The following is a 24,798-nucleotide window of genomic DNA, read 5'->3' on the forward strand; positions in this document are numbered from 1 at the left end:
GCCATAGTCCCCACAGGCCCTTTAGCCCACTTGGCACAGTTTAGTACCCGTGTGTGGATGGGTCATGGTTGGATTATGTGTAGAAGCAGGTCAGGATTTTCCCGGTTTTTCTTTATTAGTGTTTCATAATTAACAAAATCATGACCTGCTTTGGTACCAGAAACCTTGCTTCTGCATAAACAACTTGCTTTTCAGTTGGATTATTTTCACTGAAAAGGAGAGAGACACTGTGCAGGAACAGAAAACAGTGTTTTAGGACCATTGGAAAATTGGAAAGCTTATGGTGATTTTTATATTTGTGTTGTTCGTTATTTTCTTGAAACCATGTGTTCTGATATTTTTTTTTCTGACATAACCTCACTCGGTGTCACTCTACCATTTAATGAAATGGAAGATAACCACTCTTGTATACTCTAAAATGGACTTTGTGATGATCTGGTAAACTTTAAATTTGTAAGACTTAGAAGATGTTCAGGAAGCGCTTGTGACTTCAATTAGGAGTTTCAGAGAATCTCATCTGTAAAATTATTTTTAAAAAACCTAGACAATAAAATCAAATTTGGACAAGGTGTTACATAATTACCTTAAAACATACAACTTAAAACCTCCCAACGTTCAGAGAAAAATAGCTGTTTCACACTGAATAGTCTCAGAATGCTTCATAATTTTCTCACAACAAAAAATAAATCGCAGAAATGTTGGCCTTTTCCACATTCCTAGCCTTTGACTTTTGTTTCCAACCATGAGGATGAAGAAAATAAATGAAGAGGCTATAAGTCAGGAATCTGTAGAAATTCCTCTCTCTACTGAAACTCGTTTTGCAAGTGACATTTAACATTCCAGAACTGTTCAGGGAGGTATGGAACAAAGTTGTTTTTATATGTCAAGGGGGTCAATTTTGCAAAAACAGTAGTAAAGGCAATATACTTGGAGAATAATGAAGTTGTACTAAACACCAATGTAAAAATATATTCAAACTAGGGGAGAATTTGCTATTGTTAAACTAATTGTACCAAGTGCAAAACAATTCTTCTCTATGAAGAAATTAATGATCCCCAACTCTTTCTCCACTGAAACACACGCTTGAGTAAAACTCACAGATGAAGATAAATTCTTTGAGATCTCAATTATCTTTTACTATATTCTAAATCTAGGACATTAATTTCAGGGTATGTAGAAATTTAAATAAGATGGTGTTCTTTTTCATCCTAAAGCAAGTAGTGAGTTTGATTGCCCACCCCTCCCCCCAAATACCACAACTTACCACAGAGTTCTTCTGTGTCAAGATTGCTGAAAAGAAAAAAAAAATTGTTGTTACTTTGGTAATATTTAAGTCTTTAAATACTTACAGTTATTCCCCCAATCTATAGTACTATATTAATAGGTGTAATTATGGTATTTCTTATATTCTACATTGCTTAAATAGTCATGTGAGCAATGATTACATCAGATTCCATCTCTGAGCAAATAATTCCTGGGGTTTGTGTTTCCCCCAGTATCATGCTGGGGAATACTGCCTAATCGTGAAGAACATAGACTCTGGAGCCAGAATGCCTGAGTTCAAATCCTGACTTTACCATTTACCACTCATGTGACCCTGAATGGACTTCTTTGCATCCCAGGGCTCAGTTCCTCAATCACAAGATGGGGATAATAAGTTCTGTTTCATATGAATGCAATAGGAAGTAAATGGGTTAATACATACAAAGCAGTTAAAAGAGTAACTGACACAAAATAAGCACTCAATAAATGTTAGCTATCAGGATTTCTGATTTGGTAGAACTGCTAGAACTTCCATATCTAAACTCAACCTATGAGGTAAGTTTGACTCCATGCCTTTTTGGAATGATTTCTGACACATAACAAAGAGTTACATGGCTTAATACTTACATGTAAACAATAGTTACCTCTTACTCTTATGAAGATAAATATAGAATAGCAGATGAAATATTAGCAGATATAATACATTCCTATCAGAATAATGTCTTGACCATGGCAGGCATGGTGTAGGAATGCAAGAATGGTCCAAAGTCAAGCAATAAGTCAATTTAAGGTTACATTATAACTTAGAGGAGAAAACTGCTATTTAACACTAGATGGGAATTTAATAAAATTCAACACTCACTCCTAATTTTAGAAAGTTTAATGAAATTGGAATAAAAGTAAACCTCTTAAAGATTATAAAGACTTATTAAAAGTCAACTGCAAACATCAACTAACTGAAAATCTTTGATTTTATTCAGCTGCCACAGGTGAAAACCCAATGTAAATAACTGTCATAATCCAGTCCTCCTCTATGTGGCAGTCAGGGCTGCTGGGCTGGAGGGGTACTCGTGGGAGCATTCCAAACACTGGGTCTTTTTACCAGTTCCATCACTAGTTGTAATACAATCTTAACTTCAGTATTTTATCCTCAGACACTGAATATTTGATCTTGGATAAAGGACATCTCCTCACTTAAGCAGGTCTTTTTGTAAAGTATTTGCCACCAGACAGAACACATAAAACCTTCTGCAGTAGTTTCGGTGTGGGTTTCTATTCATTCATTCATTTTTCCCACAGGCATTCATTGCTATGTACTAGGGACTGTTCTAACCACCACAGATGGATCAGGTTGCAACAGATACTGAGATGAGTAAGTCTGATCACTAGTCTCTAGCAGCTGGATTTAGAGGTAGACTTCTACAGTAGATAATTAAAATGTGATAAAATAATTGCTATGGGGTAAGTGGCTAATGGCAAGGTTATCAGGGACTATAGAGGATGAAATTTTGAGGCTAAGTCTCACGGGTTAAATAGGAGTAGAAAAGGCAGACAAAGGAAGAACATTCCAGTTAGAAGAAACACTATTTGCAATAAAAGTTACAAATGCGAGGAGTTCTTTTGGCTGGAACATAGATCATTAATGAAGAAATGGGACTAAAAATGAAAAGCCTCATGTGATCATCTAAAAAGTTTCTATGTTCTCTTGTCAACTTAGAATCATGGAGGATTTTAAGGTAGGGGAGTGACATCATCAGATTTATACTTTAGGAAGGTCACTAAACGCTGAGTTGAGGTTAGGCAAAAAGAGGGTAGAAAAGAGGCCAAGAGAACAGTTTGGACGTTATTACTATAGTCTGGGCCAGTTGATCCCAGACTAGAGTATACCCAAGGGGTGTGCAAGGCCATCCAATGGGGGCAAGAAGAAATACTTGGACATCACACACACACTTTTAAATTTTATTTTGAAATAATTTCAAACTACAAAAAAAAGTGCCCTTCACCTAACCATCTCCCCAGTTGTCAACATTTTATTTCACTTATCACATTCTTTTTCTATTTGTTTCTTCAAATCATTTGATTGTACATTGCAGATAATGATATCCCTTTACCCCTAAATGCTTCAGCGTGTAGTTTCTACAGATAAGTACATTCTCTTACGTACAAGTGAGAAAATTAATATTGATTCAATGCCATTATAAAATCTAGCAGTTCTCAAATATCTGTATTTATATTTAACCTTACATTGTTTTCATTTCTTTTTGTGTAATTTTACAGTGTATAAGTATTAATACAGTGGTGCATACATAGGATTTGATTTGTAAGTCTTCAAATATCAAGATTTCAAACCAAAATGCATTACCTAATATGGGAGCTTGATCAGAGGTATAGGACGAATAGGCAATGATGGGGAGAGGGGCAAAAAGAATAGACAGATGTGAAGGATTTTGAGGTAAAACCATCAAAGCTTGGAATCTTATTGGATTCAGAATTAGATCACTTAGACATTTTTAGTATCATTTCAAACATTTTGGTCATTAAAACTTACATGTCATTTCCTAACCTTAGTGTTTTCATAGAACTTCAGACTTGGAAAAGGACATTAAAGGTCACTTTGTTTTTGTATTTTCCTCAGAATGGTTCACAGGTTCATAATGGCATTTTTAATTTCAAAGGAATGAACAGTCCAATCCATTACAAAAATTGAATTACATGGAATATATCATAAAACATAGCTCAGAGTTGGGGTGCCTGGGTGGCTCAGATGGTTGAGTGTCTGCCTTCGGCTCAGGTCATGATCCCAGGGTCCTGGGATTGAGCCCCACGTCTGGCTCCTGGCTCAGCGGGGAGCCTGCTTCTCCCTCTCCCTCTGCCTTTCCCCCTGCTCATGCTCTCTTTCTCTATCTCTGTGTCTCAAATGAATAAGTAAAAAAATCTTTAAAAAAAATAGCTTAGAGTAATTTGCATGACATTAGTTCTACATATTCCTTAATAAAAGGCTATGTTCATAAAGTACTATAATGATCCCCTCAAACATTCCTTTATTTAGCGGTTTCTGTGCTATGTTGTTTGTTGTGCGTAGTAAAGCATGGTTCTTTTTACAGTAGACTTACATGGGTGAATTCTATAGAACTGATTTCTTACGAGATAGCTCCATCCTGTAGTAACAAAGGATTGTAAAGAAAGAGTAAGCCATAGATAAGTCTACAGTATATCTGAGAGTGTGTGATATTGTTCATGTTTATAATAAGAAAACCTACAATCTTTTAGCTATGCCATTTTTTTAAAAAAAGAAAGCTAAATGGAAAGAATAAATGCTAGTCACATAGTAAACATTCTTACTGAAACAGAACCAGAGGGGTGTTACTATCAGAAGGCATTCTCAGCTAGACGCCAAGGAGGGATAAAGAACAGAGACAGTGACTGCAGCCTGACTGACAATTGTGAAGGAGAGAAATGGAAACAAACTAAGTGCTCATTAGCTGAATAACTAAGCAAACATCATATCATTATAAAATCATTAAAATGTATCTAAAGAGTTGTCAATAGCTTGAAAAAAAGCTTATGTTTAGAAGTTATGTAAAAAGGGGGGGGAAGATGGCAGAGGAGTAGGGGACCCTATTTCAACTGGTCCCCCAAATTGAGCTGGATATCTACCAGACCACTCTGAGCACCCACAAAACCAACCTGAGATGTAAGAAGATCTGGATCTCTACAAACAGAATATCGCAGGCGGTTGGTTTTGAGGTAGGAAGCGGGGAGCCGTGATTCTGCAGGCAGATATGGAGGATAAACGGCAGTGGGAGGGTGCCTGGATGTGGGGATCCTACATAGACGGTGAGTGACAGCCTCGCACACTGGGGACGGGGCACAGACTAGCAGACCGGTAGCGGCGGGGAAAGGACTTTAGGGCAGCCCCTGGGGCGGAAACCAGGAGCTGCGGGGTCGTTCGCAAGTGAACTGGGAGCGGCTGGCGGTTTTAGAAGCACAAAGGGCAGAGACGTGCCCTGACCTGGAGGCAGGACTGGGAGCGCTCGGAGGGGCGCACAACCCAGGACACTGAAGTTTATAGCACACGGACAGAAACGGAGACGGTGTGGCCTGGAGAGCACACTGAAGAACAGACTGAGGTCTCTCTGCTCTGAGGCAGAGGGTTGGAAACAGTCTCTTCTGCTCTGACTCGTGGAAGAGACGCGGAAAGCCGCAGGGAAAGCCGCCAGAGAACAAAAGCCCAATAGACTGATTCCCGCTGAGCCCATCCCCGCCACAGGGGGACAGGGCAACTCGCCCAAACAGGGTTGCCTGAGTAACAGCGTGGCAGGCCCCTCCCACAAAAGACAGGCTGGGAAAACAAGAGGCCAGCAACCCTAAGGTCCCAAGAAAACAGATGCATCTTGCTTGGGTTCTGGTCAATAATTTGGACGCTATACATTCCCTCAAACACCCATCAACAGAATGACTAGGAGGAGGAGCCCCCAAAATAGAAAAGACTCAGAGATTATGACTTACACTGCAGATTTACAAATGATGCAGATATAACCAAGATGTCGGAGATGGAATTCAGGCTAGCAATTGTGAAGACAATGGCTAGAATGGAGAAATCAATTAATGGCAACATAGAGTCTCTAAGGGCAGAAATGAAAGGTGAATTGGCAAGAACTTAAAAATGCTATCAGTGAGATCCAATCCAATCTAGATAATCTAACAACTAGGGTAACTGAGGCAGAAGAGTGAATAAGCGACCTGGAAGACAATATAATAGATAAAAAGGGAAAAGAGGAGGCCAGGGAAAAACAACTCAGAATCCATGAAAATAGAATCAGAGAAATAAGTGACACCATGAAGCATTCCAATGTCAGAGTAATTGGAATCCCGGAGGGAGTGGAGAGAGAGAGAGGACTAGAAGATGTATTTGAGCAAATCATAGCTGAGAACTTCCCTAATCTGGGGAATGAAACAAACATTTGAGTCCTAGAGGCAGAGAGGACCCCTCCTAAGATCAAGGAAAATAGGCCAACATCCCAGCAGGTAATAGTAAAACTTGCAAATCTTAGAACCAAGGAAACTATCTTAAGGGCAGTTAGGGGGAAGAGATTCCTTACGTACAGAGGGAGGAACAGCAGAATAATGTCAGACCTATCCACAGAAACCTGGCAAGACATATTCAGGGTACTAAATGAGAAGAACATGCAGCCAAGAATACTTTATCTGGCAAGGCTGTCATTTAGAATGGATGGAGAGATGCAGAGCTTCCACGACCAGCAGAAACTGGAAGAATATGTGACCACTAAGCCGGCCCTGCAAGAAATATTAAGGGGGGGGTTCTATAAAAGGAGAAAGATACCAAGAGTGATAGACAACAGAAATTTACAGGGACAATCTATAAAAACAACATCTTCACAGGCAACATGATGACAATTAATTCATATCTTTCAATAATCATTCTCAACGTGAATGGCCTAAATGCTCCCATAAAACGGCACAGGGTTGCAGATTGGATAAAAAGACAGGACCCATCCATATGCTGTCTACAAGAGACTCATTTTGAACCTAAAGATACATCCAGACTGAAAGTGAAGGGATGGAGATCCATCTTCCATGCCAGCGGACCTCAAAAGAAAGCTGGGGTAGCAATTCTTATATCAGACAAATTAGATTTTAAACTAAAAGTCTGTAATAAGAGACACAGAAGGACACTATATCATTCTTAAAGGGTCTATCCAACAAGAAGATCTAACAATTGTAAATATCTATGCCCCCAACATGGGAGCAGCCATCTACATAAGCCAACTGTTAACCAAAATAAAGTCATATTGATAATAATACGTTAATTGTAGGAGACCTCAATACTCCACTCTCAGCAATGGACAGATCATCTAAGCAAAAAATCAACAAGGAAACAAGAGCTTTGAATGATACATTGGACCAGAAGGACCTCATAGATATTTACAGAACATCCCACCCTAAAACAATAGAATATTCATTCTTCTTGAGCACACATGGAACTTTTTCCAGAATAGACCACATACTGGGTCACAAATCAGGTCTCAACCGATACCAAAAGATTGAGATTATTCCCTGCATATTTTCAGACCACAATGCTCTAAAACTGGAACTTGATCACAATAAAAAATTTGGCAGAAATTCAAACACTTGGAAGCTAAAGACCACTCTGCTCAAGAATGTTTGGGTCAACCAGGAAATCAAAGAAGATCTTAAACAATTCATGGAAATCAATGAGAACGAAAACACATCGGTCCAAAACCTATGGGATACTGCAAAGGTGGTCCTAAGGGGGAAATACATAGCCATCCAATCCTCACTCAAAAAAATAGAAAAATCCCGAATTCACCAACTAACTCTACACCTTAAAGAACTAGAGAAAAAGCAACAAACGATGCCTAAGCCATGCATTAGAAGAGAAGTAATTAAAATTAGAGCAGAAATCAATGAATTAGAAACCAGAAACACAGTAGATCAGATCAACAAAACTAGAAGTTGGTTCTTTGAAAGAATTAATAAGATCGATAAACCACTGGCCAGACTTATCCAAAAGAAAAGAGAAAGGACCCAAATTAATAAAATTACGAATGAAAGGGGAGAGATCGGGCGCCTGGGTGGCTCAGTTGGTTAAGCAACTGCCTTCGGCTCAGGTCATGATCCTGGAGTCCTGGGATAGAGTCCCACGTCGGGCTCCCTGCCCAGCGGGGGGTCTGCTTCTCCCTCTGACCTTCTTCCCTCTCATGCTCTCTCTCATTCTCTCTCTCAAACAAATAAATAAAATCTTAAAAAAAAAAAAAAAAGAAAGGGGAGAGATCACGACTAACACCAAGGAAATAGAAACAATTATTAGAAATTATTATCAACAACTATAGGCCAATAAACTGAGCAATCTGGATGAAATGGAGGCCTTCCTGGAAACCTGTAAGCTGCCAAGACTGAAACAGGAAGAAATTGACAACCTGAATAGGCCAATAACCAGTAACGAGATTGAAGCAGTGATCAAAAACCTCCCCCAAAACAAGAGTCCAGGGCCTGATGGAATCCCTGGGGAATTCTACCAAACATTCAAAGAAGAGCTAATACCTATCCTACTGAAGCTGTTTCAAAAAATAGAAACAGAAGGAAAACTTCCAAACTCATTCTATGAGGCCAGCATTACCTTAATCCCCAAACCAGGCAAAGACCCCATCAAAAAGGAGAATTTCAGACCAATATCCCTGATGAATATGGATTCCAAAATCCTCAACAAAATCCTAGCTAATAGGATTCAACAATACATTAAAAGGATCATCCACCACGACCAAGTGGGATTTATCCCCGGAATGCAAGGGTGATTCAACATTTGCAAATCAATCAATGTGATAGAACACATTAATAAGAGGAGGGAGAAGAACCATATGGTCCTCTCAATTGATGCAGAAAAAGCATTTGACAAAATACAGCATCCTTTCCTGATTAAAGCTCTCCAGAGTATAGGGATAGAGGGAACATTCCTCAAGTTCATAAAATCCATCTATGAAAAACCCACAGCGAATATCATCCTCAATGGGGAAAAGCTGAGAGCCTTTCCCTTAAGATCAGGAACACATCAAGGATGCCCCACTCTCGCCACTATTGTTCAACATAGTACTAGAAGTCCTAGCAACAGCAATCAGACAACAAAAAGAAATAAAAGGTATTCTAATTGGCAAAGAAGAAGTCAAACTCTCTCTTTTCACAGACAACATGATACTTTATGTGGAAAACCCAAAAGACTCCACCCCCAAATTACTAGAACTCATCCAGCAATTCAGTAATGTGGCAGGATACAAAATCAATGCACAGAAATCAGTTGCTTTCTTATACACTAACAACGCAACGTAGAAAGAGAAATTAAAGAAACGATTCCATTTACAATAGCACCAAAAACCATAAGATACCTTGGAATAAACCTAACCAAAGAGGTAAAGGATCTGTACTCTAGGAACTACAAAATACTCATGAAAGAAATTGAAGAAGACACAAAAAGATGGAAAAATATTCCATGCTCATGGATCGGAAGAATAAACATTGTTAAAATGTCTATGCTACCCAGAGCAATCTATACCTTCAATGCCATCCCAATCAAAATTCCAATGACATTTTTCAAAGTGCTGGAACAAACGATCCTAAAATTTGTATGGAATCAGGAAAGACCCTGAATCACCAAGGAGATGTTGAAAAAGAAAAACAAAGTTGGGGGCATCACGTTGCCTGATTTCAAGCTATATTACAAAGCTGTGATCACCAAATCAGCACGGTACTGGCACAAAAACAGACATACAGACCAATGGAACAGAATAGAGAGCCCAGATATGGACCCTCAACTCTATGGTCAAATAATCTTCAACAAAGCAGGAAAAAACATGCAATGGAAAAAAGACAGTCTCTTCAGTAAATGGTGCTGGGAAAATTGGACAGCCACATGCAGAATGAAACTCGACCATTCTCTAATGCCACTCACAAAGATAAACTCAAAGTGGATGAAAGACCTCAATGTGAGACAGGAATCCATCCAAATCCTAGAGCAGAACATAGGCAGTAACCTCTTTGACATTGCCCACAGCAACTTCTTTCAAGATACATCTCCAAAAGCTAGTGAAACAAAAGCAAAAATGAACTTTTGGGACTTCATCAAGATGAAAAGCTTCTGCACAGCAAAGGAAACAGTCAACAAAACAAAGAGGCAACCCACAGAATGGGAGAAGATATTTGCAAATGACACAACAGATAAAGGGCTGGTATCTAAGATCTATAAAGAACTTCTCAAACTCAACACCCAAAAAACAAATAATCAAGTCAAAAAGTGGGCAGAAGATATGAAAAGACACTTCTCTGAAGAAGACATACAAATGGCTAACAGACACATGAAAAAATGTTCATCATCATTAGCCATCAGGGAAATCCAAATCAAAACCACATTGAGATACCACCTTACACCAGTTAGAACGGCAAAAATGGACAGGGAAAGAAACAAATGTTGGAGAGGTTGTGGAGAAAGGGGAACCCTCTTACACTGTTGGTGGGAATACAAGTTGGTACAGCCACTTTGGAAAACAGTGTGGAGGTTCCTCAAAAATTTAAAAATAGAGCTACCCTGTGACCCAGCAATTGCACTCCTGGGTATTTACCCCAAAGACACAGATGGAGTGAAAAGAAGGGCCATATGCACCCCAATGTTCATAGCAGCAATGTCCGCAATAGCCAAACTGTGGAAAGAGCCGAGATGCCCTTCAACAGATGAATGGATAAAGAAGATGTGGTCCATATATACAATGGAATATTACTCAGCCATCAGAAAGGATGAATACCCAACTTTTACATCAACATGGATAGGACTGGAGATTATGCTAAGTGAAATAAGTCAAGCAGAGAAAGTCAATTATCATATGGTTTCACTTATTTGTGGAACATAAGGAATAGCATGGAGGACATTAGGAGAATGAAGGAAAAATGGGGGGGGGGATTGGAGGGAGAGATGAACCATGAGAGACTATGGACTCGGAGAAACAAACAGGGTTTTAGAGGAGAGGGGGTGGGGGGATTGGTTAGCCCAGTGATGGGTATTAAGGAGGGCACGTACTACACGGAGCACTGGGTGTTATACGAAAACAATGGATCATGGATCACCACATCAAAAACCAATGATGTATTGTATGGTGACTAACATAATAAAATTAAAAAAAAAGTCATGTAAAAATGTGAAACCAGATATAAATGGTATATATAGAATAAAAAAATGCATATGTTAAGGACTTGGGGAAAAAGTAACAATAACCAATAGCAGGTCACATTGCTTCTGGATGCTAGGACTTTGGGTGGGTTTGCTTTTGCCCTCTTTACAGTTTTCCAGATCTTTGGTTTCTCTTATTTCAAGGTTTCATTTATAATGGGGGAAAAAGCAAACTTTATGATTACAAATAGAATTACTCAGGAAAAGATGTGAAGCATAAAAGGTAAGGTTCTTACTATTTAACTTATGAACCTACTTGGTACAAATTACAATATATCTGTCAGTTTGGACCTACCACTTAATTTTGCAAAAAGCACCACTCACACTCCAAGTATAACAAGGACACAGCATACACTGAACACCATTCATTTACAAGTCTTTGGGGCAGCTGAAGTTGTTTTGTCTTGATTCTTCTGTGTCAGGCACTGTTCATTCTGAACTGCTCTCCTGAGAAGTAGGTTTACCATCAAGAAAAGAGAAAATATTTGGGAAGGGCAGACTGATTTCTACTTGGGATTTCAGAATCTTTCTAATACAACCTTTTATAAACCAGCTCTCAATTCCAGGGTCCACCTCAAAACAATTTTAGCTTCACATGAACATTCTTAGTTATCTCTGAAGTATTTTTCAATGGATTATCTGTGTTTGCTATATAAATAAGAACAAAGGATTAGGACTTTCTTACTGAAAAACCACCATTCTCAACTCTTTTTTTGCTTCTGATTATATTCAAGATTTTTAGCTACTTCTTCAAAATTAATATACTGTGGATCTAAACAGGAACCTTTAGAGTCTAAGTCCTACTTCACATTTTACTGAGCTTCCAGTTCATCACTGGCCAGTCTGAATATTACCAGTGCAAACAGGTTTTTTTCTTCAGTCAGCAAAACAGTTTGCTAAACACTGCTAAGCTGCCTAATAACCTGAAGGAGTTAATTTTGGCTTACGAAGATGTTTACTTCTAGACAGTATTTGAGGCAAGGAGAATGTGACTCAGTGAGCAACACACTTAGTTACTCCCTACGCTTAGTTACTCCCTGATGGGAGCACTGTAGCAATGCCCACATTGGTTTATTGGCAGATTAGCAGGCTGGCTAAGTAACAAATATGCTCAGCCATCGTAGTGTTCATTTTACGAAGAATATTATGATCTTCCAATTCACTAAGAATAATCTGAGCAGAATATCCTTCCATCATCATCAGAGCAAATGTGTTCATCTAGTTCTGACACTCCAAACAAAACAACATTAATGAAAATCAACAGAAGCAATATTGGGAGATCAGAAGAATGATAAAGGCCCTGAATTTGCAAATATGTTGAAATAGTTTTTAACTCCATGAAATAGATCTGTAACTGGTCATAAAGAGTCTGCTCATATAAGAGTCTGTCCCTCCAGTGGAGGGGGCACAGGGCAGATTGTGAGAAAGACGAGGGTCTAGAATGGGATGTGTCTCCTCTGATGGAGTAGATGCTGTAGATACAAACTAAGTTGAGGTGAACTCTTGAAGCTGAGAGACCTCCATCTAAAGGACTACAGTGACAGAATGGTGGCCAAAGGGATTTCCGGGACAGATTCTATTCAGCTATCCCCACATGTAGGGGAAAGTTACTTTAGTCACCAGACCGCAGACCCAAGAGATAGCATGAATGCAGGTCCCCACTTGTAGAAGAACAGCAATACCACACAGGTTATCAAACAGGGGCTTGGACTGTGCAATGAGTAAAGAAAACCAGAAGCAGGATAAAAATGGAGATTGCGGTTTTTAAACATTAAAATTATTTTCCAGTGTAAAATGATTACCACAATCAAGTTAACTAATGCATCCATTACTTCACATGATTACTATTTTTTTTTTTTTAGATTGGTTCTTATAATCAAGACAAATAGTTGTCAGAAGCAAGGTAGTACGTAAGGCCAAGCTATCAACATAGTGTGACAGGACACGGAGTAAACACTGGTAAGGGCTCTGTAAATTCCTTCTGCTGAAGGCCGAAACTGTTCCTAGAACCTAGAGTGGGTCAGAGCCTGTGATTATAGGTGAAAGGGTCCTAAGTATATGGGAGACGAGTGCTACAGAGTTGTAGTAGACAGTGTTTAGCAACCAGCTGGCTTGAAGTGTGGGCTTAGAGTCTATCGTGATCAGAACAGACTTTGCATTTGGGTGTCCTCTATAGGGGGAACTTATAGGAGGTACCACAAACAGGAATCTGAACCTTGCTAATATTGGGACCAATTAAGATCAGACTATTTTCACACATAAATACAATGTCTCATGTAAGAGACAAAATGGAATTGGAAAATCACTCTGTTTTTTAGGTCAAAAGCTAATCATATACTCATCTAAGACATAGTAAACATTTTCTATGTGAATTTCGCTGGGCTACCTTGTGTCCCCCCAAGAAGGTTTGTTCCAGTTTTAAACCCAATACCTATGAATACGGTCTTCTTTGGAAATAGGATCCTTGCAGATATAATCAAGTTAAGAGGAGGTCATACTGAGCTAAGTTTGACCCTAACCCAGTGATGGGATCTGTAGAAGGGAAGTTTGGATTCAGAGACAGGGAGAAGAGGTCCTGTGAAGATGGAGGCAGAGGCTGGAGTGATGTTGCTGTGAGTCAGGAACACCAAGGACTTCTGGCAACCACTAGGAGCTGGAAGAAACAAGGAAGAATTCTCCCCTGGAAACTTCAGAAAAAGCATGGCGTGCCAACAGCTTAATGTTAGACTTAATGGCTTCCAGGATGGATTTCTGTTGTTTTAAGCTACCCAGTCTGTGGCACTTTGTGACTGCAGCCCTAGGAAGCTAATATGTGTTTTACCAAAGGCTGTGGTAGGTTCCAAAGTCATGCACGCAAAATAACACCAACTTTTAATTTCTGTGTCAATTTTGTAGCCCTTGAGCATTTAGTGAACCAAAGAGCTGGTTCGAAAGTTGGGCAGTTACTATATTGAATTAGATGAACTGAAGTTTGGGAATTCCAAATGAAAGCTTATGGTACCCTAAAGAGTCAAATATGGGGAAAAATAAAAATAATAAATTTTAAAAAATGAAGAATTCAAAGTAAAATAACAACATATCTGGAGTACTTGGTATATGCCGGGTTCGATGTTGAGAGCTTTACCTGGTGTATCTCACTTCCTGCAACTCTGATTTCATGATTCCCCATTGTACAAGGAGGGGACTAGGCCTTAGGTGAGGTTCTGTCACTTATCTGAGGTCACACATCTAATGAGTGGCAGGACCGGGATTCAAACCTAGGTATGTTTAACTCAAGAATGCTCTTAACCACTAGATATAGGAATCCTGGACTCAATAATAAATATTTGGAGTCATCAGCACGAGGGGGCACTCAAAACCATAGGAATAGTCAAACTACGTAGTGTTTGTAGTTTGTAGTAGGAGCCATGGACGAACCTTCATTTGGACTCTTCAATCTAAAACACATCATCACACCCACCAAAGGTGAGGATAGTGATTTCTCCAACTGGCTTTCCCTCCATTGAACTCTGAAGTCACACAAGGGCAGATACTTTAACCCACTTACTGTATAACAAATATTAAAAATAGGAACTGACACAAGGCATGAACCAGATTAATACTTTTTGAACTGAATCCTAGAGATGACCATTGTCTAAGACCCCAGTAGAGAACAATCCCAATTTGTGATGAAAAAAAAATTAAGAACCTGTGAATATATTTAACCAAGGAGGTAAAAGATCTCTACACTGAAATCTATAAGACACTGATGAAAGACACTGAAGACACAAATAAGAGCAAGATAGTCTGTGCTCATGAATTGGAAGAATATTAATGTGTCCATACTACCCAAAGCAATCTACAGATTCAATGCAATTCTTATCAAAATTCCAATGGCATTTTTCAGAAATAGAAAGAATAATCCTAAAATATGTATGGAACCACAAAACACCCAGAATAGCCAAAGCAATCTTGAGAATGAAGAATAAAGCTGGGGGAATCATGCTCCCTGATCTCAAACTATATATATTACAAATCTATAATAAAACAGTATGTTATTGGCATAAAAACATGTATCAATGGAACAGATTAGAGAGCCCAGAAATAAACCCATGAATATACACAATTACTGTCAAAGGTGGCAAGAATACACAATGGGGAAAAGAGAGTCTCTTTAATAAATGGTGATGAGAAAACTGGACAGCCACATGCAAAGAATGAAACTGGGCCCCCCTGTCCTATACCGTATACAAAAATGAACTCAAATTGATTAGACTTAAATTTAAGACCTTCAACAATAAAACTCCTTGAAAAAAACATAGTGGGGGTAAGCTCCTGGCTATTGGTCTTAGCAAGGACTTTTTTTTGGATTTGACACTAAAAGCAAAGGCAGCAAAAGCAAAAATAAACATGTGGGACTTATCAAGCTAAAAAGCCTTTTCACAGCAAAGGAAACCATTAATGAAAAGCCAAGCTATGGAATGGTAGAAAATATTTGTTAATTGTATATCTGATAAGCAGTTAATATACAAAATAAAGAACTCATACAACTCAATAGCCAAAAAACAATCTAATTGAAAAATTGCCAGAGACTTGAATATTCTTTAAAAGACAAATGGCCAACAGGCGCATGACAACGTGCTCAACATCACTAGTCCTCAGGGAAATGCAAATCAAATCCATGCTGAGCTATCACCTCACACCTGTCAGAATGGCTATCCTCAAAAAGATAACAAACAAGTGTTGGTGAGGGTACAGAGAAGAGAGAAGCTTCATGCACTGTATTGTTGGGAATGCAAACTGGCAGAGCACTATGGAAAACAGTATGGAGGGGCCTCAGAAAACTAGCAATAGCACTACCATATGTTCTAGCAATCCCACTTTTGGGTATTTATATGAAGAAAACAAAAACATTAACTCAAGAAGATATCTGCACATTGCAGCATTATTTATAATAGCTGAGACATGGAAATAACCTAAGTGCCTTTAGACAAATGAATGGATAAAGAAGTTGTGAGACATACATGTGAATATTATTCAACCATGAAAAAGGGAATCCTGACATTTGGAAAGACACAGATGGACCTTGAAGGCATTACAGTATGTGAAATAAGGCAGAGAAAGGCAAATACTATATACTACATACTGAAAAGGAGCCTACATAGGGTGGGCAGGGGATAAAAAAGACCGGGGTCTCAGAAATCAAGAAGAGAGTTCCAAGAGCTCTCTAGAGTGAAGAAAGACACAATAAGGAATGAAGAACCAGTGTAGTTCACACTTAATGTCTTTGGCCACTTTTGAGAAACAGTTTCAGTCCTTCCCTGAAATCTGGGGGCCTAGGAAATGCAGGCAGAACATAAACCTGACTCTTTGAAGAAATGGGACACAAAAGCAAGAAATAAGGCAGAACTAAAAAGATATAGTGAGGGAAGTTCAAATGATGAGAGAATGTTACGTTCCCAGGCTGGAACCAACAGGCAGAGAAGTAACAGGTGGAGAGACGCCAAGCAGAGACAGAGAGGAGGAATCTGAAACACAGGTGTAACCCTGACCAGGGGGGAAGCATATCTCTTTGTTCAAGCCTAAAATTAAAACAACAACAAAAAAGACATCTAATTGGTTCATATCCGTGACTATTTTCTAGTTTTTTAGAGGTTTTAAATCTGGCTGAGCATCTGAACCACCTGGAGAATTTTTTTTTAGGTAGCTTTTCAAGCATAACACTTAGAGATTATGCTTCAAAAATTCAAGATGTGGCTCAAGAAGCTCTTCTTTAAAGAAGTTGCCAAGGTGATTTCAGTAAGCAGCCTTTACCTTTAACACTAGGTCTCAAATCGAAGTATTTCTTAGAAAGGAAGCCATGTGCAAAGAATATCTGCTGTACGGTAAGTGGCAGCTTAAATGTATTACAATTATATGCGTCATGTTAATAGCATATGCTCGACAATTCTATCAACATAATATCCTCTCTTACTTACTCCTCTGGCCCTTCAGAGGTCCAAGTTCCCTGTAGTAGCAGACGGAACCCGCCTATACAAAAAGCCTCCAAATCAAAATCGCGTCTTTGCCCTTGCTCTCTTGTAAGCTGTGCACAATGCCTAGTGGAGAAGACCGACAGGAGTAAAAATTCTCCGGAGCCACGTTCCGGGTCCCTTTGCGTCTCTCCTCTCAGCACTTACTATCCACGTAGCTTCGGTGTCTCAGTGGCTGATACGAAGGCTTACTTGTATCTCTAGTCCTGTCTTCTACCTCAGGCTTCCGTCGGGCCTCTCCAGTTGGCCAGGCTGCGGGAGTTACAGCAGCGCCCCTCAGCCCCGAGCGAGCGTAGGAATCCCGTGGAGCGCTTGGTAAACACAGGCCGCGGAGCCCCCCGCCCAGAGATTCTGTTACGAGGAGGGGGCCCGTGAGTTTGCATTTCTCTCGAGCTTCCAGGTGATGGTTTGAGTAGCACTAACGGAACCTGAACGTAGCTTCTTTTTCTTGGTTTACTTTTTTTTTTTATTCTTATGTTAATCCCCATACATTACATCATTAGTTCTAGATGAAGTGTTCCATGATTCATTGTTTGTGCACAACACCCAGTGCTCCATGCAGAATGTGCCCTCCTCAATACCCACCACCAGGCTAACCCATCTCCCACCCCCTCCCCTCTAGAACCCTGTTTGTTTTTCAGAGTCCATTGTCTCTCATGGTTCGTCTACCCCTCCGATGTCCCCCCCTTCATTCTTCCCCTCCCGCTACCTTCTTCTTCTTCTTCTTTTTTTTTTTATTCTTATGTTAATCCCCATACATTACATCATTAGTTCTAGATGAAGTGTTCCATGATTCATTGTTTGTGCACAACACCCAGTGCTCCATGCAGAATGTGCCCTCCTCAATACCCACCACCAGGCCAACCCATCCTCCCACCCCCCTCCCCTCTAGAACCCTCAGTTTGTTTTTCAGAGTCCATCGTCTCCCATGGCTCGTCTACCCCTCCGATTTCCCCCCCTTCATTCTTCCCCTCCCGCTACCTTCTTCTTCTTCTTGGTTTACTTTTGATCTAAGAGCCTAACATCACGAGCCACGAGCACCACCTGTCAGCTGACGCCGGCCCTGCCTCACTTGCACTAACTTGTTCAGGGCACGTGAAGGAGAGTCTTCTAATTAACTTCAGGCAGTTGTGGATAGATGGACTTCGGAACCTACCATTTGAGGCTTCAAACAGGATGTTTTCTCCAAGGCTCTGATTTTGAACAGCTTTCGGCACACAAATAATGTTAAAAATTGCATCTTGAATGTTAGGTCAGGTATAAAAGTTGCATAGGGGGCGAGTATAATGGATCTACGTTTTACGTTCTTTTGCAAAGGTATTTCATATGTAGGAAAAAACCCCACTCTGACTTTCCGGTTGTATCACTGAAAGGAAATACTGGAGCGGAGGTTCAGAGAAACAATAAAAATTTACCAGAAATTGTTTTCATCAGCCCGAGATTTATAACTGCTGAAGCATAACAGAACCACAAGCAGCTGCACTCTTTAAGTGTTAGAGGATGTTGAGCTCGAACTGGTTGACTGACATCTGTATTTTCCAGAACTAAAAAGCTGTCCCATGGCTCATGTCCTCAGAGGACAATGAATATGTGACTCCCCACCCTTCCAATTCCCTGTACTGCTTTGTCTCACTGCTTCCTCTCTGTTGCTCTGTACCTGGCCCCCTCCTCTGCTGCCCCCATCAGAGCTCCCAGCATCTGCTGGGGAGTTCTTCCCTTTTCTTTTTCTGTCTTCATTCTTATTTCTCCCACCTCCTGCTATTTCTCAGACCAATTAGTTCTGACATTGAAAAGATTCGTCTTTATAATGCAGTGGACATCTCTTGCATGTTCTGCTCATCTCTTCCATTCTTCTGTACCATCATCCCCTATCTCTGGGGAACCTGCCCTCAACTGTATGTTTCTGTTGGAGCTATAGATCATAGTACCCCAGTCCCACCCTACCTCAACCCAATCTACTTGGCCACATGCACGTGCATGAAAATACTCTCCAGAGAGGCTAAGGTAAGGGGATGGAGCTTTGCACTACCTAAAGCCACTCACCCTCCTTGCCACGTGGCAGAATCTTATCTGTGGTAGAACGGACTGGGGCAATCCTGAGAGAGAAACAACTGGGGAGAAGGGTAGGAGAAGGCATGGGACAGCATGAATGAATAAACAAGAATAATGACCCCAAGTCCCTAGAATCCCTGGGACAAGCTTTACACCAAGAGTCTCCACTCCCTAGTCATGGTAGCAATGAATTCTGTCTCTTTCTCTTTCTTAATCTACTTTGAGTTTAGTTTCTGCCACATGTGGCTGAAAAAAGACAGAATTCATAACTAAATGACAGCACTTCTTTTCTACCAAAGGGAAAATTAATCTTCCCTTCACAAGGGACGTTAAAATTTGGGACTTTTGCTGGCTCAGCTGTGTCTGCTCCTGAGTGGTGGTAAGCCCTTCCCTTCCTCCTTCCACCTCAACGTTGTTTCTTACCCAGCTCCTTCTCCACCTGGAACTCCTTCAGGAGCCTCACAAACACTCTCCAGAGTAGGGTTTCTCAAACTCTCTGTGGGGAATGGTGAGATTTTTAAATTTCCATTTTCTGCCAGAGTGATAGTTTCGTACAAAACTATAAAAATAAATTTACTACATCATGTACTTGGATCGCGCAGCAATGTCAAACTGCTATAAAAGTATCTAAACACTCACGTTTTCTTATCTCAGGTGGACAAGTAACAGTTTGTGGGCCACTGTCAGTCTGTGGCCTACACTTTGAGAAGTGCCAATACACAGAGCCGCTATTGTGCAGACTGTTTTTTTTTTATTCTTATGTTAATCCCCATACATTACATCATTAGTTTTAGATGTAGTGTTCCATGATTCATTGTTTGTGCGTAACACCCAGTGCTCCATGCAGAATGTGCCCTCCTCAATACCCATCACCAGGCTAACCCATCCTCCCATCCCCCTCCCCTCTAGAACCCTCAGTTTGTTTCTCAGAGTCCATCGTCTCTCATGGTTCGTCTACCCCTCCGATTTCCCCCACTTCATTCTTCCCCTCCGTGCAGACTGTTCTTAATGCCTGTTTTAGGTTTCAGAATTTCTTTCTTTTTTAAAAAGATTTATTTATTTGAGAGAGAGAGCAAGAGAGTGAGAACACGTGAGCAGGGGGAAGGGCAGAGGGGAGGGAAGCCTCAGGCAGACTCCCCGCTGAGCATGGAGCCCGACGTGGGGCTCGGTCCCAGGACACTGAGACCATGACCTGAGCCAAAATCAAGAGTTGGACACTTAACTGACTGAGCCACCCAGGTGTCCCCAGAATTTATTTTTAAGAAACATGTTTTGTATCAGAGACATCAGCAAAATGTGGAATAAAAACTGGAATCTGCTCTGGTTGTCATAAATAAGTTAGGTCTCTATTGTCTAATCTCTTAAAATAATTGATTTTAGAAAAACCCAATTTTAACTAAGAAAAAGGGTTTCCAAATAATACAAAGTATTAAGCATTAATACTCTCCCATCTCCTTATGTATTACTTAATAACATTTCTAGATAAAGTATTCTGTTTTGCATCATATAAAATGGCTTCATGAATAAGGGGATTTCACAAGATGGAGAAGTCTAAGAGTTAAGTTTCAGAAAACACACAGATTTTTGTAAGTATACAAAAAGCATCAGAAAATTGTCTTAATTTAAGAAAGTTTGATATGACTAGGAATGTCTAAATTTTTTCAAAAGATGAAAAGAAGAAACATAAAGGCTACTTTGGAGAGTAGAAAAAATGATGCGTTTGGGGCATGTTTACACCTTTCTTTTTTATATGAGAAAAAATTGTTATGCATAACTCTGAATCTGGTGTACCTCTGAAAATGCTTGATCCTTCTTCCTAGTATTTCTAAAATTCAATCTTGTTAGCTTATTTTAAACATCACTTTGCCTTTCAGAATTCAATCTTTGCCATCAGGCAAACAATGTAAGAAAGACCAGTAGAAACATTCCAGAAAATTGTTCAATCTAGTGGAGAAAAATAACTTTAGGAGTAAGAAATGAATTCTTCCTTGTTTTTTTTTTCTTCTTGAAATCAGTATTGTGTTTCCACAAAATTCATTCAAGTGCCTCGTATTTATATGAGGGGAAAATCAATTCTTCTGGGATATATATGTTTTTGGAAAGGACAGAAGTTGCAAAAAGCAAACACTATATTAACTTAAAAAATTCAACATGTTAATTGTAAGTGAAAGAGGAGACAGATTATTGTGTGGCATCATCAAGATATATGGTATCTACTCCAACTTATGTACTGTTATCAAGTTTCTGATGTTCTAAACTTTTTAAAAAGATTTATTTATTTTAGAGAGAGAGAGTGAGAGCAAGCGGGGTGGGGGCGCAGAGGGAGAGGGAGAGAATCCCAAACAGACTCCCTGTTGAGCATAGAGACCAACACCGGGCTTGACCCCAAGGCCCTGAGATCATGACCTGAGCCCAAATCAAGAGTCAGATGCTTAACAGAATGAGCCACCCAGGCACCCCAACTGATGTTCTAAATTTTGTATGTGAGTTGGGGGAAGAGAAGTAAGGAGAATATTTTGTAACAACATTTTGGGCTTTGCATACATTTTCTATCTCCAATATCCAGTAGAATTCGTTTTATTCAACTTAATACTTTGTCCACTCAAAAATATAGCTAGATAGAGATCTTATATTTTAAAAAAGCTATTCCCAAAGAAAAACCATTTAAATTCAAACATAAACAAATAATAAAGTCTACATACATATGCTGAGCAATATATTCCTTCAATGGCCTACATATCCCCCTTCAGGACCAATACATGAACCTACCTCATTGTTTTGCCTCATAAAATGCCTAATTTTACTATGATTTCCAAAACTCAATTTTGCAAGCTTATTTCAAACATTGTGCCACTGAAAGCTTCATCTTTATCATCATGCATACGGTGTACCCGTTTGAGTGGCACCTCCCGTGACAACTCTGTTTCCCTCCTATCTCATCCCCTAGCCATACAGTTCACTTCTAAGAGGGACATCTATTATGTCCAGTCTCATATGTATCCCAGGGATAATCTTCTATAGCCTAACAAATTCATGCATATATATTTTCTTTTTTTAATCGAAAAGTAGCATGCTGTACAGGCCATTCTATACCTTGCTTGATTTACTTGGCAATATATCTTGGACATCCTTTCTTATCCATATATAGTGTTGTCTCAATCTTCGGTAGCTACATAGTTTTCTACCAAACGAAAGTGCTATATTTTATGTATAGAGCCCCTATTCAATGAGTACAATTGTTAAGACAGGCTACTTTCAAACTGAGAGGTCATTTATATAGAAAGAAGTACCACGTCAGTGTGTTCATCTCTGACTAATCCTCCTAAGTCCCAGCAATTCCTCTGTCATCATTGCTATTAGGTGATGTCCTGTTCTCAATATACCAGTCTCATGCTTCACACCTGGATTTGAATCTTACTGGAAGGCAGTATCCCGTAGTGGGTGAGAATCAGGAGATCTGAGTTTGTGCCTGGCTCCACCATTTACTAGATGTATGACTTCAGGCAAGTTACTTACATTTCTGGGCTAGAATTCCCTCATGTGTAATTAGGAATAATAATAATTATACCTTTCTCAAAGGATTACTTGTGAAGATTGGATAACCCAATATATGTAATGCCTTTAGCTCAGAGCCTGGCACATAATTAGTATCCCCCAATGTGATAGCTCTCAAGGGACACTTAGATAATTATGCTTCAGCAGACTAAATGGGAAGAGGTTCTTAGTCCTTTGCCATGTGACAGCATTTCCTTTACTATTTACTATGTGACACTGATTACCTTTTATTAGAGGATGGTATATGGCAAGGCCTAGGCAATCCTATTTCCAAGTTATGATTTATATTATGGCAAGGGAAAGAGAATAAATGCATAAGATGCTCTTTAGTCTTTTATCTTGCCCTATGTCAGGAAAATTTTGCATGCTTGCTTCTTTGCCAGAAGCTCAAATGAGGAAGGGAAAGATGGAACTGTATGTTCTCACTGCCAGTCATATTGGATTACTTTGAGGGAGAGAAGTTCCTGTTAACACAGCCTGCCTTGTGGATGAACCTCTCCTTGACTGTCCCTCCTAAGATCAGAGAAGGGGACATTGAGTCTTCAATTCTCCCTGGACATAGAAACAGCTCCAGCAGAGACCTCATCATCACAGAATTCTGAGGGGCCAGTGGGGGTAATATCTGATTGTTACTGAATGTTAATAAAGGGATTTGTAGAGGCCCCTTTGTACTGCTAATGTACTGAGTATTCAGTATTTAGAATACTGAACCTTTCCCTCAGAGTCTTATAGAAGAAATCTATTAATCAATGTGAGACCTGGAAGGAAGAAAAAAAGATTATCTCTAATGTTTAATAAAAAATTCTCCCATAGAGCCCCAAGGCTTAACTTCTCTCACACCACCCCTACGCTAGTAGGCATGTTCCTACTTCCATAACTTCGTTCCTTCTCTCTCCTGGACCTGGAAAGACCCCTTCCTTCCTTCCCTCCTTCCCCTCAGATTGTCACATTGAGCCCCTTCAATGCCATGTGCGTCGCATCTTCTTCATGATGCTGTTTCTGACCATGCCAGCCCTTCTTTACTTCCACTCTCCTGATCCCTCAGCTGTGATTCCTAGCCTTTTCTGCAACACTGACTCCTATGAGAATCTGATTAAAGCCATGAATCTTCTCTATCCACTTACCCACCTGAAAACTGCATATATACACATACACAAAAACCAATGTGGTAGTTTGAGGACCTCCTAACCATCCTTGAAATAGTAGGTTCCACAGCATTTCTCTCCAAATCAACCAACTTGGTAATGCTTTGTATTGTTATTTAGCTAATAAACATAATACATATGTTATCTCCCTCCTATACTAGTAAACTCCTGAGCTCTTATTAGTATCATTCTTGGTGTTCTATAAGTATCTCTTAAATAGAGGGGCCTCCCAGGAGTTAGGGGTGCCCCAGGAAAAGCAACAGGTCATTGTAGAGATTCCCAACCTTGCCGGCTCATTAGAATCACCTAGAAAGCTTTAAGAATACTAATGCCAAGCCCCTGCCCCCAGAGTTCTTACTTAATTGGTCTTAGGTATAGTCTTGGCCTAGTGATCTTTTAAAAACCTCTCAAGTAATTCTAATAATCAGGCAAAATTGAGAACCTCTGGTGGGTAGTAATAGTGAAATTTCTTCAGTCAGACTCATGGAGTTTGAACTGAATTCTCTCTCTCTTTTTTTTTTAAAGATTTTATTTATTTATTTGAGAGAGAATGAGATAGAGAGAGAGCATGAGAGGGGGGAGGGTCAGAGGGAGAAGCAGACTCCCTACTGAAGGATGAAACTGAGAAGATAAAACAGAGTATGGATTTAAACTTGTATCCCTTCCCCAAAAAAGCTAAAAAACAAATACTCTAAGAAGTATCAGTGAGTTTCTATAGGCAAATTAATAATCTGTAGTCAAGTTGGGGATAGGTGGGGAAACATTTTATGGTAAGAAAATTCAAACTTAGAAAAGAAAAGAAAAAAGAAAATTCAAACTTTGAAGACACAAAGCTCTGGTTTGATTCCCTGATCCACTCATTACAAGTTGTGTGGCCTCGGGTAAGTTACCGAACTTTTCATGGCCATGATAGATGGTGGTAATTTAAAAGAAGGTAACAGTGTAAAATGTTTAGAACAGTGCTTTGTATGAAGTAGGAATGTGGCAGATGGTAGCTTGTACTCTTCCTGATAGACAT

General features: G+C 39.7%; 1 protein-coding gene across 1 annotated transcript in view; it reads right to left on the reverse strand.

The window, feature by feature from the left end:
• NECAB1 (N-terminal EF-hand calcium binding protein 1) overlaps window positions 1-24,798 on the reverse strand; it is a 185,672-nt gene that overhangs the window by 105,935 nt on the left and 54,939 nt on the right. Inside the window, exon 4 of the mRNA XM_045895594.3 lies at window positions 1,265-1,290. Coding sequence (XP_045751550.1) covers window positions 1,265-1,290 — 26 coding nt within the window. The remainder of the gene's footprint in view (window positions 1-1,264; window positions 1,291-24,798) is intronic.

Source organism: Mirounga angustirostris, unplaced genomic scaffold (genome assembly GCF_029215605.1).
Source record: "Mirounga angustirostris isolate CCGP_5_RB_7025 unplaced genomic scaffold, mMirAng1.0.hap1 SCAF_4, whole genome shotgun sequence".
NCBI lineage: Eukaryota > Metazoa > Chordata > Mammalia > Carnivora > Phocidae > Mirounga > Mirounga angustirostris.